This window comes from Accipiter gentilis, chromosome 10 (assembly GCF_929443795.1).
Source record: "Accipiter gentilis chromosome 10, bAccGen1.1, whole genome shotgun sequence".
NCBI lineage: Eukaryota > Metazoa > Chordata > Aves > Accipitriformes > Accipitridae > Astur > Astur gentilis.
The window spans coordinates 32559839-32576605 of NC_064889.1; the positions used below are offsets into that span (position 1 = coordinate 32559839).

General features: G+C 55.4%; 1 protein-coding gene across 1 annotated transcript; it reads right to left on the reverse strand.

The window, feature by feature from the left end:
* Positions 1-8999: 8999 nt before the first annotated feature.
* On the reverse strand, positions 9000-11573 carry GALR2 (galanin receptor 2). Its single transcript, XM_049813211.1, has 2 exons — positions 11218-11573; positions 9000-9810 (listed from the first exon to the last, which is right to left on the reverse strand). Exons 1-2 carry the CDS (start codon positions 11556-11558, stop codon positions 9030-9032), a joined length of 1122 nt encoding a protein of 373 aa, XP_049669168.1. The 5' UTR covers positions 11559-11573; the 3' UTR covers positions 9000-9029.
* Between the last annotated feature and the right edge of the window lie 5194 nt (positions 11574-16767).

The window sequence follows — 16767 nt, forward strand, 5'->3', positions numbered from 1 at the left end:
AAACCCCACCAAATATCTTGTGGGTACTGTCCTTCTGTTTAGGGCAGGAGGCTTTAAGCTCCAAATGGTGCTGCCTGCTTCCCTGATGGGTTTTGGGAATCTCAGTTCTGTAGGATCCCAAAGCATTTTCACATTGTTAGTCTTAACTGTTTTTTACTTCAGTGATGGGGTGAGATGCTGATTCTGTGGTATGGTGGTGCCTGGCAGTCATGCAGTCTAGTTACATACAGGGGATGTTTTACCCCAAAGTTTCACGAGCTGTTGCAGTAGAGGTTCTCCCTCCTGCGTGAGGCGATGGTAAACAGGGTGATGGCAGGGTGGAGTCATGACAGAGCAGTGAGAACCAGAGGAAGCTCTATGGTGTCCTGACTGGTAGCTGCTCCTCATTGATCTGAGGCAGACCATGTGTCGAAGTGTTCCCATGCTGATTTCTGCAGAGCACCTTCTTCCTATCTGTGTTTTTCTTTGTCTCCTCTCTTGTTAAATCTGATGCATCTCTTTCCTGCAAGTAGCCAAGTCTCTTCCCTGCGTTTAACCCATGGGCATCACGTGAGGAAAAAGTGCTACTCTCCCATGTGCCTTGGAGTGATACTAGCAGGTTTTGATACAGGAGCTGGACCTGCCATCTTTGCACCAAGGCCTTTTGGAGCTTTGGAGCACATATGTTGTTTCTATGGTCCCTGGGAGGTGCCTCCTGCTCCCACCTCACTCACTCCTGCTGCTTGCTCTGTTGTGGGATCTTCTCTATTATTTGCCTGTGGTAACACTTGAAATACAGGGTTTCCATAGAGCTAGGAGCACTCACAATAGCTGCTACTTTGCAATTTGGAGCAAGTCTATTATTCACCTGAGCCTGTGTTCACAGGAATGAATGTATACTGGTGTCTAATTAGCCCAGCAGCAGAAGAGCCATTGTGTCACTGTCCGGTCTGGGGCACTGCAAACAGAGCACAGGAAGGTGGAGAGGGGCAAGGCAGACCTCAGCATGAAATGGGGAGTGAGAACAGATGGCAGAAAGGTGAAGAGGTATGTTTTAACCCTTCTGCAGTTGTGCGTCCACCAACCCTGCCCTTTCTTAGCAGGGGAGACTGCTCTGTGTGGTGTCACAGCTACAAGGTGGGCTGTTTCCCTGGGGAAGTCAGAGTTGCTTATCCTGGGAAGTGTCCGCCTAAGGCAGTTACCATGCCAGTGGGTAAGAGAGGCCAAGTGGCTAAGGGCAGAGGGGTTGGATGTTAGAGCCTAGATGAGAATGCAGGTTCTACTGTGGCAGACCCAACCACTCACCTGGACTGCTGCCTCCCCAGACAGCTGTTTGTTGGGTAGCTCCTGGCCTTTCTGAACCCCTGACTACCTATGTCTCCTCAGCCTGGACCTGAGCATGGTCTGAAACACTGCCTGTTCTCAGTGGTGTGGCAAATGCCTGAAAAACAGCAGATTTGACAGGCTTGTCCAGCCAAGAGCTGGACCACTGTGCGGGTTCAAATCTTGATCCCACCTGCCTGGCTGTTTTTCATGCGTCTGGCCATGCAGGCTTACTGTGCTGACCCAAGACCCCTCCCTGCAGGGACCCTCCCTCCTGCTTTCAGATCTCAAGTGCTTGATGAAACACAAGACTTCAGTGCTAGCTGTTTTTTCTTCTGCCAACTCCAAGAGCCTCTGAAGGCTGGCAGGCACTGGACAGAGTGTTTTTTAAGCATAAGCAAAGTGCTGCTGGCTTGCATTATGTGCGGTGTCAAGCCTGCTGGATACTCGTGCTGACATTCACCAGAAGGAGCTGGATTCCATTTTTCTGGATCTGTTTCTGCTGCCACAGTGGTCTGATCTGAATTTCTTTCTCCAGGAGAGTGGATGGAATTTGTTGATGTGCTCAGGCTGGCTCTGTAAAATGTGTTTTATTGCAGCTAATTCCAGGACAGGAGATTCACCTGGAATGGTTGCAGGCAAAGCCAAGGGAGGGAAGGAGGGAACTTTGCCTACAGTATTTCTGGAGCATCTGAGCTTCAGTGTGCTGGTTATCCTCCCTGTGCTGATGCTCTTGTAGCTAACCAGAGCCCAAAGAAAATATATGACATCCTTTAGAGTCTGGGATGGGGCCACATCCCATTCTTCAGAGGTTCTGGGAGTGTATCTGCATGGCCTACACTGAAAGAGGGGTTTCTGGCCTTTGCTGTCAGCCCATTCCCCCAGGAAAGCTGTAGTAGTCTCGGGCTGGTGAGGAGCTGGTCCAGCTCAGCTCGCAGGTGGGGAGATGCAGTCAGAGATGGGATGCAAAATGTCCCACTCCCTCCTGGTCTCTCTGTTACCAGCACCACAAGTTGGCTGCATTGTTTTCTACCCCAGGGATGCCCTGGCCACAGCTGGAGGAAGGAAGGGGGCTAAGAGGCTGCTGGAGGCTGAGACCCTACCTTGGTGGCAGCTGTGCCGCAGCAAGGAGGAGCTGGAGGTGGTGAGTACACAGGGGAAGAGGTAACTTCTGCTGCTCCCAGGTCTATGGCTCTTAGGTGGGAGTCCAAGACTCTCATTTTCCCTGAGCCTGAAGGGAAAGCGGAGCCACCCGGTCCCTGTTTCCTAAATCCAGCCTCCCACTCGCCCTGGCTCTAACCATTGCCACACCACCTGCCTCTCCCCTGGGAATGACTGTGGGGAGGTGGATGGGCTCTCAGCCTCACCAAGCAGCCGCTGTGGCAGCCAGACCTGCTTTGGGAGCAGCAGTACGCTTTGGCCAGAGCTACCCCTTCCTTGGGGGAATGTCTGCGCGTGCTCCTTGCCTTTTTATGGTAAGGAATGTCTTTGCAACACGTTAATTAAGAGCGCTTACGGCAGCCAGTGCTGTCCCAGACATTCTTATAGCTGAGCACTTCACAGCCCCTGCTAAGAGTTGAGCGTGGAGCTGAGCGATGCTCAGACTGAGGGAAGGGGCCAAGAGCCTGACTTGGGGCTGCCCACAGCACCGGGGCTGAACCCTCTCTGCCTCCCCTTTGCTTCCTCCAAGGCTCCTGCGGGGTTTAATGCTCCCCATTCTCCTCCCATTCTGCCCTGGCTGTCGGTGAATCCCCTCACACAGATGGGGACAGGCTGGGGGACGTGTCTCCGATTCCCAGGGTTTTGGAGCTGGAGCCCCGTTTCTCTGTTGGTTTTTTTTGCTGCCGTGGGTCAGCCTGGGGGGGATGTGCCAGGGTCTGGGTGTGCAACCTACTCTTGTGGCTTCCTTGGCACTAATTGTTATTTCGGGGCAGCAAAAGGGGTTTGTCAAACCCTGATGGGATGGGAATCGTCTCTGGGGTCCCTGCAGCCACCCAGGGCTGCTACTGGTGCAGTTTGCAGCTGGTAGCTGTGTGCAGCAGGGACAAGGGTGGGAGGCTCAAAAGCCTCAGTCCCCACCCCCCTTGGCTGCCTCATCATACTGGGGAGCAAATTTGGCAGAGTAAGTGTTTGAAAACAAAACCACAAAGCAAAACAATTTCTTCAACCCCAGTAATAAATCTGTGTGCTGGAAAGCTTGTGCTAACCTGAGGTTTCAGCCAAGTGCCCCTCGTTACCCTGCTCATCATTGGGCTTGATGGGAGCTGAGTTTAGCCTATTTATTTTCCGCTTCCAGTTGAATCTGCTTTTATTAAACTAACCGGAACATGGGGACTTGCAGTGGTGTTTATTTAAGATAAAACTTGCCAAGGCGACAGACCAGGGTCTATCCCCACTCAGCTGGGAGGGTGCTGAGTGGCAGCGGGCTATGATGCTCTTGTCTTTTTCATCTGGGCCTGATATGCTCCATTATTTGGGGTGCAAAGTTGCTTCCCACTGTGGTTTTGTGTTGGCAGCAAAACCTTGTGCTTGCCCTTGCCCATCAAGGCATGGGATGGGTGGGAGGGCAATGGTTTCATCCTCAGACAAGCAGAGGCAATGGCAGATAAGCTGGAGGGTGCTTTTTTCTATTTCTGCAGTATCCTGTAAGTGGCGTAATGGTCCAGCAGCTGGCCCAGGCTTCACTCTCGCTGCCTACAAATAAGTACATACCAATGGATGGATGAGGATCCATAAAACATGGAGGGCAGGTTGGATGTGTCAAACCGCAGAGACCCGTGAAAACCTGGACTTTGCTGTCTAATCATTGCAAAGCACCTTGCTGCTCCTGCGTGAGGGTGAGAGCAGCCATGTGAGCTGTGGGGCGAGTCAGAGGGGATTCAGGGGTGCTGGAGGCAGGAGTGAGGTCCAGCCCCCCAGGCTAGTGCTGTGCAGAGCCTGCCCCGAGCCTGCCATCACCCTCTGCAATCTTGTTGCTGAACAGTGACCAGAAATGAGCCGGTGTCAGTGGTGCCCGCAGTCCAGGAAGAGGGGACTTGGTGATGCTTTGGGCTGGGAGCTGAGTTAGAGGTGTCCTGGGATGTGTCTTCAAAGTGGTCCTGGGGGTGTCTGGGCAGCTCTATAGCAGTTAATTGGTTAGGGCAGGGCTCAGCCACGGGCTTGGGAGGCTGTTGGAAAAGCTGGGGCAGCTTTGCTGGTTTTCTACTGTTCTCTTAAGCCATCCCCATTCGGTGCCTGGACCCTGCTGAGCCCCAGCATGCATGGGCACACGGGGAAACATCTGTCTGTGGGTGGAGGGCAGTGATGTCCTCCCCAGCTCTGCCTTACAGACCCTCTCAGGGTCTCAGTCCCCAAGGACCTGTTGTGTCTCTGGAGCACAGTTCCCAACTCCGCTAGTGCCTATCTGGCACTTGCCAGTGAGAGGGAACCAGGCAGCAACAAGACAGCGAAGTTAGTTTTCTGGGGAGGTTGCGTTAAATGTAGTCAGTGGATGTGCTGGAAGCCTCTGCAAACCACTCTTCTTGTTCACACAAAATTATTTCTTCTGATGCTTAAAAAAAATTGCTTGTCTTTCATTTGCTAGGCTTTTTTGCATGTCCACTTACACGCTCCTACTGATTCTGTGTGTTCGACTGCAGCATCACAGCGCTGCTTTTGTGTCTCTCCAGCTAAAGACAGTTCCCAAGCCTCTCCTTTGAGGGATTGGCTTTGCCAAGCTTTGGCAAAGGCTTTACTTCATTATCGCGTTACATCCTTTTCATTGTGCCTGCTTGCCTTGCCCTTGCTTGGGAAGATGCCGGCAGACCATCGGGTACAGTGGTGGCTGCACAGCTGGTGTGTTTAGGGGGATGCCCAGGGCTAAGTGTCCCCTGGGGCAGTGCAGGAGGTGGCTCCTGTGTAATTTAGGGCAGGAGGAACCATGGGCAGGCTGTTGCATAGGTGCTAGTTTGTTCTTGCACACAGTTATTTGTCCTTTGCACCTTCTCCCAGCATCCAGGCTGCTGCTATCTGACACGGGTGACAGATGGGCCGTGGGATGCTCCAGCCGTGTTATACCTGCAGCAGTCAGCTGCTTGTTCACAAAGCTGGCCCAGTGCCCCACAGCCTGCACCCTGACCCCTGGGATTTGCAAAACCCACCCCTTTTCCAATTGATTATTATTATTTATTTCTAAACCCATTTCTGCCAGGGCTGGATGTGAGCCTTGCAATAGGATGAGAGCGCCTGTGTCCCACGGTGCTTGCTGTGCTGGTGTTACAGCAACGTTGGGGCTCCTCAAAAAGACCTAAAGCTGCAAACCAAGAAACCGCCTGCGGCAAAGCCGAGCCAAGGGGGAGCATCAAACGGCAATGTTGCTGCAGTGTGTATGATTTTGATGAGCTGTTTTGAAGAGGTGACCCTTTTCTCCTCTGGCTGATAGTCACGGTTCTAAGCTGCTAACACTATTTTGAGCCTTCTTTCCCACACAATGCCAAAATATTCAGGAAACAAACTGAGTTTACAAATCCACAGTAATTTAGTACTCTTCTCCTGCTGGTTGTGAGCCTGTTTTTGCCGGGGTGGGACTGCAGGATTTAGCTTAAGTGCTGTTACCCGCGGTCAGAGTCACCCATCAGAGCTGTTTCCCTCTTCTTCGGCTGTTTTGTGGTGGCTACGCTGCTGCTGAAGGATCCAATGTAGCTGCAAGAAGTGAGTGCCCAGAGACCCAGCCTTGCTGCCTCAGAGTCATCTTCCAGCCTGGGCACAGCTTGTCACTGGGGCTTTGAGAGGTCAGTAGCCTGCTGTGGCCCCAGCTTTTTCCACGCCCAGTTCGGGGGTGACACCAGGAGCCTGCCTGGGGCTGGGGAAGAGTTTGGGGCACAGCTGGTCCCCCTCCACCTGGCCCTGCTCCCCATGGGTCCCCCGGGGCCGGGTGCTGTGTGCTGGGTCACGGTGAGCATCAGTAGCAAGAGCAGCAGCAGCCCCAATATAGCCCTGGGGGGTTGCTCCTCCTCTTGGGTTCTTCCCCCCCAACACCCCAGCTCTCACCCCATGGTGAGATGAGATAGCTGGATACCAGCCTGATTCCTCCCCTCATCCACCCCCCCGCAAGGCTCAAAGCAAAGGCTTGCTCTTTCTACGTGGATTTCGAGCCTCTCATAAGGGCATGGGGCATGGATTGAGGCTTGCTGGCTGGCTTGTACATCTGTGAGCCGCTTATTTTTATTTTCTTGTGAATGCTATAAAAAGATGAACTCAGGAGCAACTCCTGTCCTTTCTGGGAACTCAGCCCTGCACGAAGGGGAACAACCTGGGCTTTAAAGAGGGAACCGACTCCATGAGGCTTCCTGTGGTGCAGCCCCAGCACTGGCACTGTGATGCCCTGCAGCATCTCCGGTTGGGATATGTGGGTGCAGCTGGGTGTGATGGGAAATTGGGTCTGGGGCAGGTGAGAAGGTGGGAAGTGGGGGTCAGTGTCCCTTCTGTGATGGCACGAAGGGACAGGGGACACTGCACCCCCAGCTATGCCAGCACGGGGACCACTGTCCTTGGGCAGTGCAGAGATGGTGGGACATTTCCATCTCCAAGGCAAGGTAATAACTGTGTCCAGGAGAGGGGGTTGAACCCCTCATTGTGGGGGGGGATCCATTGGAGCCAGATCCTGCAGCTCTCCGAACAGAGGTGGATGAGGGTGGGAGGAAGATAAGGCTTTTAGTTGTGTTGGCATGGCTGACTCAATGTTTTTCCTGGCTGGGAAGGGTTCAGTAGGGGAGATAAATGCAGATGTACGTAATGGAGCTGTTTATATGCTTGGTCTCTGTAACTTATGCTGTGAGCAGGGCTAGACTAAATATAATGCTTATTGATATGAGGCAGTGGCCGATTTATGGCCCTCTGTGTGGGGCAGGAAGATCTGGTTATAATAACAGTCAGCAGAGGAAAACAAATGTTTTACAGCCAAAAGCTTCCCAGGAAGAAATGCCAAGCTGCGGATGGGTGGAGGGCAGCACAGTGTAGAGGAAGGCTGCGCTGGGACCCGGACCCTGGAGCAGACCCCCAGGGAGGGCCAGGGTCCCAGCTAGAAATAGTCTCCTACAATGTGTGCCAGTCCTGGGGAGCTCTGCCATGGGGATTCACAAGGAGGGAAATCTGTGCAGACAGACTTAGACCCCCTTTAATGACAATTTATAGAGACCTGATCTTCACGGTTGCTTGATGCTGTTGGGGTAAAGACCTGGGAATTGCAGGGATGCTCAGGATAGCTTGTCCCAGCTCCTGTGCACTTTCACCACCTCCTCTGGCTATGCTCTGCCACAGGGTTTTCAAAAGAGTTGATTGATCCTATTCCAGTGATGCTCTTCTGGTACCGAAAATGGTGGGTCTTTAAATAAAGCCTTCAGCTGCCGGCAGTCACAGGGCTCAGCTGCTCGTGGAGCCTTTGCAGTGCTAAGAGTGGGGATGCAGGAGCCGTGTCAGCCTCTTGTGTGAGGGTACAGCTGCATTAAGGGGAGTGCAGTGCCGTTCCTCGCGCCACGGTGCCCCCCCCCTCCATTGGATGTGCTTGGACATAACCCACTCCCTCCACTGCCCATGACTTCCCTTGGGCCAGTGGGTCCCACCGCCCCTCCAGCACCCGCCTCTCCTCCAATGCAGACTGGGGGGTGTCTCAAGGGAGCTGGACACGGGATGCAGGGTAGAAGGTTTTATTGAGGCTTCCCTGGCTGGCTGGGGTCCCCCAGCACTCGCGCAGCCCCGACTGTCCAGCCCCACACCGCGGCTGCAGGAAAGCAGTGCCAATGCCCTGCTTTGCGCTTCTCCGCAACCACCTCCCCTGGGCTGAGATGCTGAGCCATGCCCAAGCTGTCTGAAAGCATTAAAATCCTCCCCCAGCGCTGACCCACTGATGTCCTCCTCTGCTTCCCCTGGCAGCACAACCTCTCCTGTGGGGCCATGGCTGTGCTCCCCCTGCAAACAGCCTCCCTCCCTGCTGGTCCGTGGTGACCTCCAGATGCTCTGCAGAGCCTTGCATGCAGCGAAATGGTGGGGATGAGCCATGGTAGGCAGCACAGGGCCGTGGCCCATGCCCTCAGCTGTCCCATACTTGGAGTACAGTGCTCATCTGAGCTACAGCTGCTGCTTCCAGCCGTGCTCCATCTTGGGGAAACCTCTTCCGAGCCACGAGCCCCAGCGAGACGTGAAAGCCCAGCCAGCACCAGCTGCACGAGGAAGGTTTGTCTCCTGATTTCCACGCTTCTCTCCCAGATTTTCCTATCTGAGCTGGGTTTGTGCCCACGTGGCTGTGGACAGTGCTGCCCTGGGACACAGCTCCTGAACTGGGACACAAACCAAGACTTCCCAAATGTCCCTAAAAGTGCACCCTGCTAACTCCAGCCAGACACTGCATTGATTGGAGGGACCAGAGCTTTCAATAGGCTCCAGGTGTAGATGCAACAGGGTGTAAGTTCGTCCCTGACAGAGGAACAGGTGATTACACATGAGAGTTGATTTTGGGGTTTGAGCTCTCTGCTCTCAGCAAGTGCTTGGTGGAAGCAAATCCTGCTGTTGGATCCACGGTCAGTTGCTCGGCTGAGTCTGTATTCAGCAGCATCGCTTTAACAGTTATGATATCTGGGTGCATTTGAATGAAAATGGGTACGATTTGACGCATTTCAACCCAAAATGTATCCCATCCCCAGGCCTGCAATGCTGCAGGAGACTGCAAAGCCGTGGGATAGGAAGAAGTTCTGCTAGGTGACTTGGAAGGTGGTGAAGGAGCCATCTGCTTTCTGCTGGCGTCCCACCAGCTCTGCCTCCTCCCAGGGCTGGACTGGGACCTTGCAGCGCACGGAAGAGCACCTGGGCAGGGTTTCGCTGACGTGGGTCACCTCACTGAGCTCTGCCTCCAGCGTGCTGACAGTGTTTGTCACCTGGGCCACATGCACCTTGTTGGCTGCCCTCTTGTGCAAGAGGCAGCTGAAGATCTTCTTGAAGCCCTTGCGGAAGTGTTTGGAGACCAGAGCGTAGACGATGGGGTTCACGCAGGAGTTGGCGTAGGAGATGAGATGCGAGAGGATGCGGAGCACGTATGTAGCATGATTGAGGGGGAAGTACCCGAACCAGACGCAGAGGATGAGCAGGTGATGGGGCAGCCAACAGAGGCAGAATAGGACGGCTACAATGATGATCATCCTGGTGACCTTCCGCTTGGCCACCTTGGACTCTGACATGTCTTGGAGAGGGTCCACGGACCTCCACAGGTAGTGAATAGTCCGCACATAAGTGAGGCTCAGGATCAGCACTGGGATGATGTAGCTGAAGATGAAGGTGCAGATGTCCATGACCTTGCGCTGGGAGATCTCCCAGATGGGGTGGCAGACGGTCACGTTGGCCAACTGGAACTCCTGGTAGTAACTGAGGTAAGGGCTTGAGAAGATGAAGGAAAGCCCCCAGATGAAGCAAATGGCCATGAGGGCGTTCCTGGGTGTCCTCAGCTCCCTCGAGTGCAGGGGGTATCGTATGGCCAAATACCTGCACAGGAAAGGGAGAGGGACATGATTGCAGTCCTGGGGAGGGGCACAGATTGCTGCTCCAAGAGCAGACTGGAGAAAGGGCAAAAGTGATGGATCTGAGCTTTCCAGGGCAATTAGTTGCACACCTGATTCCCTGGTGCTTCTCAGGATCCCTGTGCATCATAGTGGGGTGAGGAAGATCCTCTCCCCTGATCCTGTCCCGACACCCTCTCTGCTCCCAGCAGTGCTTGTGGGGAAGATGGGGATGGTCCCCTTCTGTCCCTCTCCCTAATCCAGCAGCTCCTCACTTGACCATCAGTCTGTCTGGCACAAGCGACAGCAGCAGTGAGGATATGAAGGCAGGAGCAAGTCCCCAGGATCCCCAGACACCGTGTTGCTCATGCTGGCACATGTGACAGCGTGTCACCCATTTTCAGTTCTGTAATTAGCTGGTTCCTTAATCACGACCAGATCTGAGGGCTTGTGCAAGCTCCCTCTTGCTTGACACCTTTGTTCCTCCCAGCTCTGTGGGATGCAGAAGGAGAGGCAGACACTGACTGTGTTTTACCTACTGGGGGGCTGAGGGCGGGGGGACCTGTCCCAACAGCCAGCACAGTGCCGTGCTGGGATGGCAAGACATATCCAGCCCTGCTCTGGGGCTGCCACAGCTCTTTCCCAGGTGACTTTCACAGGGACTTTCCACATCCCATCTCAGGTTTTGGATACTGAGTGGAGCAGCACTAGGAGCTCCCTGCCGCTCGCTTGCTGTGGGTTAGTAACTCACCAGCCCTTGCAGAGGCAGGGGCTGAGCTAGCATGGGGTAAAGCGCAGGCAGGAGCAACAGGCTGCCTTTTACACAGCTTCCCAGCTAAAACCCACCCTGGGCCAGGCTGGGACAGTCACTAGGACAAGGGACAGCACTGGGACAGAAAGGGGCTTTTTGGTGGTAATAAAAGGGGAAGGTGAAAAGCAGTGTCCCAGCTCAAACATCCCAGTGTCTTTCTCCTCCTTGAGGTTTGCCTGCTTTGCCGTGGGCTGTTGGGAGGGTAGGGGCTCTCTCCACGTATCCCAGGAAGAGCCAGGGCAGTGCAGGGACTGAGCTTTTTTGTCTTTCTGGTTTTCTATCCCCCCTTCAGCTGCCAGAGCTTGCAGACCAGTCCTACAGCTTCAGGGTCTGACAGCTTCCTCCAGCTGGGCACTGGGGACAGGGGTCCCAGTTCAACCCTCCCTACTGGACCCTATCCTTAGTGGTTGCATTTCCTTGCACAGGGGAACTATGAAATGCTCCTGAATTCCCCCAGGAGTCCCGGGAGGTTGCAGCCATCAGGGCTTCACTCCAGGGGATTCTGTCCCCTCTCATTCCTGGGGGGAGGGGGGGGGGGATCCAGAGAAGGGGGAACCTCAGCCCCCCCCTCCCTTTTCCTACCTGTCGAGGGAGACGGTGGTCAGGGTGAAGCTGCTGGCATACATGGTGAGGTAGATGAAGAAGTGGACGGCCTTGCACATGAAGGCCCCAAACACCCAGCCCTCCAGTGTGTAGATGGTGGCTTGGAAGGGGACGCAGAAGAGGATGAAGCAGAGGTCGGCCACCCCCAGATTGAGGATGAAGAGGTTGGTGGTGTTCTTCACCTGCCCGTTCCGTAGCAGCACGGCCAGGACCAGACAGTTGCCCACCGTGCCCACAAGGAAGATGATGAGGTACACCAGCGGGATGATGACCGATTCGGGCTGCCAGCCCACCTCGGAGCCCACCGCCGAGCTGTTCATGGCCGGGAGTGCACGGAGCGTGCAGCGGGGATGGACGGGGAGAGCGTGTGTGGAGAACGCACTGGGGAGGCACGCAGGGGGTGCACGGAGAGCGTGGTGGGGATGCACGGGAAAAGGGGTGCACGGAGAGCGCAATGGGGGGTATACCAGGGATTGCACGGGAAAAGGGGTGCACGGAGAGCGCAATGGGGGGTATACCAGGGATTGCACGGGAAAAGGGGTGCACGGAGAGAGCAATGGGGGGTATACCAGGGATTGCACGGGAAAAGGGGTGCACGGAGAGCGCAATGGGGGGTATACCAGGGATTGCACGGGAAAAGGGGTGCACGGAGAGGTCAGCGGGGAGCGCAGCGGGGATGTACGGGAAAGGGGGTGCACTGAGAGAGCAACGGGGAGCGCAGCGGGGATGCAAAGGAAAAGGGGGTGCACGGAGAGTGCAGCAGGGAGCGTACCTGAGATGCACGGGAAAAGGGGTGCACGGAGAGTGTGCGGGGGGACCCGCCGGGGCGCACGGAGAGCCGGCCGGGGTTACACGGTGGGAGGGCGGGGTGGGGGGGTGGAGGATGGCACGGCAGCCGGGCGCCCTTCACCTCCTCCGGGTCGGCTGGGAGCCCGCGGCCGCTCGCTGCGGCTCCGGCGGTGCGGCTCGGCTCGGCTCGGCTCGGCGCAATCCCTCCCGCCGGCGGAGCCGGGGGGGGGGGGGGGGGGGCGGAGAGGGGGGGGGGGTGCTCCGGGGCGGCAGCGGCTCCCGCCCGGCCCCGAGCCCGCTCCGCCGCGGCCCCGGGGAGGGGAGCCCGGCCCGGCCCCCGGTTTGCTCCGGGAGGGGGGCGGGGGTGTAAATCCGGCGGGGTAAAATGTCCTTTGGTGGCGCGACCCCACCGGGATGGGGCTGGGGTAGCCGAGCTGGACACCCAAAGTGGGGTGTCCGGGTGGTCTCCCTTATTGATGTCCGTTCCCCCGTCCCCCCCGGTAGCGGTCACTGGGAGAGGGGTTGTCTAACCCCAGGGGCTGCGGCGTGTGGTTTTTTTAGGAATGGGGTCTTCTCGGGCTGCAAGTGTGTCCAAATTGTCCGCTACGCAGCTAAATCCTTGCACCTAAACACCCCAGAGGCGAGATCAGGTTTGCGGGAGGATCCGTATTTCTCCCCAGGGGTGAGGGATCAGGGTAAATCACTGCAGCGAGAACAAATCTTTTTCACATCTGCCTTCTTTTCCTGCCTGCAAAATTGCCTGTTTTATTCCTTCAGAGCCTTCACAGATGAAAGTCTCAGGACTGGTCAGTGCAATCAGCTCTCCAAGGTCACTTTATCTGGCCCCCAGGCTGTCTGGCTTTATTCCTGTGGAGAGAGAAATATTTAACACATCAATTATTCCTATACCTAACCCACTCCACAGCTTCTCAGTTGTGTTAATGGACGCTCAGATCTAAGCCTGCTGGCAGTGCTGGTAGGTCTGGGGACAGTCACAGCCCTGTGACATTGCTGCCACGGGACAGAGAACCCCCTTCACCCTCAGCAGCCCACGAGCAGCTCCACCAAACCGGCTTCTGTTCAGCTACACAGACGAGGTACCTGGGGAAGCGAATGCACAGGGAAGAAAATACACCACTTTGTGGTGGTGTGAGGACACTCTGTTCCTGACGTTATCTCGCAGGGGAAAGCAGGCAATTAGGAGCAGTGCCACAGAATGCCAGGCATCCCGCAGGGCGCAGCAGGTGCTGAGACACAGCAGCGCAGCTCTGCCTTCCTCTCCTGGTCCCAGACTGGCCACGCACCCTCGGGGAGTCACTTCTGCCCTCGGCGAGGGCTGCGCCGCATCCCCAGCCACGGCCCTGGAGGTTGCAGGGCCAGCTCGTGGGGAAAGCCCAGGCCCAGGGAGCTTTCACCCTGCAGGAACTGCCCCAGCTCCCCGTGCCCTCAAACAGCCACAGCAAGGTACCGGCATTTGGATTTATTGACGCTAGTGATGTCTTTGGTCTCCCTTGAACTCCCGTCAGCTCACAGAGAGGCCAGGTCTACCCTCATGCTGCAGAGTGGGACTATTAAAACACCCAGTTTCTTCCCAAACACCAGTGCAACTTGCCACCCGCGGCATTGTAGGCAAAGATCAGTAGGAGGATACCCCATCCAGAAACTGCAAAATAAATTCCTGGCCTGAGACGTAGATGGGTTATTTGGGCAGGAGTGCAGCAGGCTGGGGATCTGGTCTCCAAGAGTGGCTGAAAGCAAGAGGAAAAGGCACGTTGTAAGGCTACCAAAACTCGCAGGCTGCAGGGGCTGGTGGCACAGGGATGGTCTGTGCATGTGTGAGTCTCTGGAGCTGGTAACCGTCAGTGGGTTTATTCTCCACAGCTCTCCCTGCGATGCCAAAGGTGGCTTAGACCCACCACTTCACTGCAAGGCTCTCAACCAAGGCTCTGCTCGATGTAGTGCCGCAGGTTTGTGTTGTCCTCCTCTCCCTCTGCCCTGGGGGAAGAGCAGAGCCAGCTCTGCAGCAGGAATCCACGCACCAAGCCAGCAGTTGACAGTTTTATCCTCCCGCTTACAGACTCCAGAGGAGCAGCAAAGCTTTGTGCCAGCATATGAGGAAGGCGGCATGGCAGAAATGTGCCTGTGATAAACCTGATGGCTGTTCTGCTGTTGGAGCAGGTCCCTTGGTGTGCGATATGCATATGTTTGCATTGGGGCATCTGACCGCAGGTGCTGCAGTGCCAACCTAATCCAAGTCTGTCTGAACCACCATGGCCATGAGAGAGGAGCTGTTGTTTGTAAAACATGCTTCAGTTGACATGTGCCTGCTTGGTTCAAGCATCATCCTGAAATGCAGTTTGGTTTAGATAGGGAATGGATCCCTGGGAGATGCAGTGGAAATCCAAATCAGACAGAAATGGCTTAAAAGATTTACAATGGAAAGCTGCAGCTTGAGGACTTGGGTTTTCTTTTTCCTCGTTGAGCTTTCATGTCCACGAGAGGGAGGGAGAGCTTTGAAATCAGAGAAAAGAGATCATAGCTGAGCCCTCAGAAGGGGAGAGGAGCAAAAATTGCTGCTTGCTGTTGCATGGCAGCAGCAAATTGCAGCCAGCCTTGCTGGCCCCAAAAGCAGGCAGAGCCCTGGGCTAGCAGAGACAGGTCTGGGGGGGGGGGGGGTGAGCCCAGTGGGAACAGCTATTGGAGTGATACCGAAAAAGCCAGTTGAAGAAACTCTCTAAGACTCGATTTTGGAGTTTTAGAAAGCAGGCGTTCTGTATTGCAGCGCTGGGTGCACGGGGGATCACTCCACCTATCGTGCACACTGTCAGGCCTAATTGTGCAGGTTAAGTACATGTTCTACATATATATTCACTAGATTTCTGAGAAATGTTATACATATTCATTAGTTTTCTGGGAAACTATTAGCATATGCAAATGTCCTTTACACAGGCACATTGAAGGTCTCTGCTGGTCTTCAGGAGTCCTCTGGTGGTCTTCCATAGTCTTCCTCACTTGTCCGCTACTTGACCCTCCTCCGGTGATTCTGCACAGTATGGGCCTTTACATGTTGTGGTACATCTTATCCTAAAGAATGCTCGTTAGTCCCTAAAAATGCTTGTTAGTGCACTTATTATCTAAGTTTTCATTACTGATGTAAAACCATATGGCTAGTTTAAGCTAAATTATCTACAAGGACGGGAACAAAGGCAGGAGTTCTTATCTTTTCTGGCCCTATCTATCAGGCAAGGCCTCTGCTTGTGCCTTCTCAGCAAGATCATAAATTCATCAAACATTTAATTGAGCTTTGTGATTGCTCGTGGCTCCCTCTTGCTCATTCTCATTTTCTTGATCTTTCAACTTTTACTATGTCAGGAACAGCTTGTAATGCTCAGTGTTATAATGGCTATGTTTGCATAAGTGTTTAGGACAGTAGGTATTCAGAAAACAGTTTGGTGTTTGTCCCTAAAGAGGTATCTCCAAGCTTGAGTCAAATATTTAAACCCCTCGCACAAGAGGACCTGGTGTCCACTGCTTCCCTCAGGTTTATACCTTTAAATAGCTGCAGGAAAGTGCTCCTGGATTTGGGTGTGTTCGGGGCTTTTAAATAACAGCAGAGGGTCTCTTTTTTTACCAGGTATACAATCAGACAGGGGTAAAGGTGCTCCCTGCTGCCCTACACATCCTGTGGCTAGAGGTGGGAGATTTCGGCTAGTGCTTGGCCTGGGAGAGTTCACACCTGCTCTCCAAAAGGGCTGCCCAGACCAGCATGCTTGAAGGCGTCCCGGGAAGGTACAAAGGGAAGGAGAGGCTCCCCCAGGACTGCTGCAGCAGCGTGGATTGCCCTGCACCAGCCAGGTACAGTATCGCCCTGCGGGGACCGGTCCTGCAGTGCCCAACGAGTCCCTGCTCCCAGAAACTGGCACCTGGGGGGTGTTTGAGGACCAGGGTGGGTACGTCTGCCGCTCAGCAGCCTGGCGTCAGCCATCTCAGCTCAAGCACCGTCTGGGTTTGCAAGGACTCCTGCCTTCCCCGGGCTGCGGCTGAGCCTTCAGCCACGGACTCGTCCTCAGTCCTTTCCTGGGATGCTTTGGTTAACAAAGGTGCCGCCATTTGCTCGAGCGTCCTCCGGCCAGTTCAGCCAGCTCAGGGAGGTGAAAACCTCAGAGCCAGCCCTGCAGAGCAGTTTTGCAATAGGGTCTCTAAACCTACACCCCCAGATCACACTTATTTTACTAGGAAAGACACGGTTTCACTGAGTTTCAGCTGCCTGGCTGGTGCTAAGCGGGTCAGGGCCAGCCCTTTAGCCAGGGGTTGAGCAGGAGTACCGGAGGCCTGGGGGGTCAGCCTCGGGTGGGTGAGGGGGCCAGGGCTGGGGGGAGGCTGACCCTGGGCCGGGGGGTGACCCTGGGGCCGGGGGATCAGCCCTGGGGCAGAGGAGGGGGACGGGGCTGGGGGTCCCAATCCTGGGGGGCTAGGGGTGTGTGTGTCAGCCCCGGGGTGGATGAGGGGGGCAAGGGCAGGAGGGCCCGATCCAGCCGGGGGAGGATGTATCCAAATCCTGCGTGAGCCCCCAGTCCCGAGTGGGGCGCCACCCCCCCGCCCCCTGATCCCCGTTCCTGAGAGACAGCTCCCTCCCGTCCCGGGTCCTCCCCTATCCCATCTGCCCCCGCGGCGGCCGCGCTCGCCATGGCCTCGGCGCCCGCCTCTCCTCCCCCGACCCATGATGCAGCGCGGCGGCGG

Coding starts and splice junctions, on each gene's coding strand:
- GALR2 (XM_049813211.1), bottom strand. CDS start 11,558: ATGAACAGCTCGGCGGTGGGCTCCGAGGTGGGCTGGCAGCCCGAATCG. Junction 9,811..11,217: donor ACCACCGTCTCCCTCGACAG/GTAGGAAAAGGG, acceptor TTTCCTGTGCAG/GTATTTGGCCATACGATACC.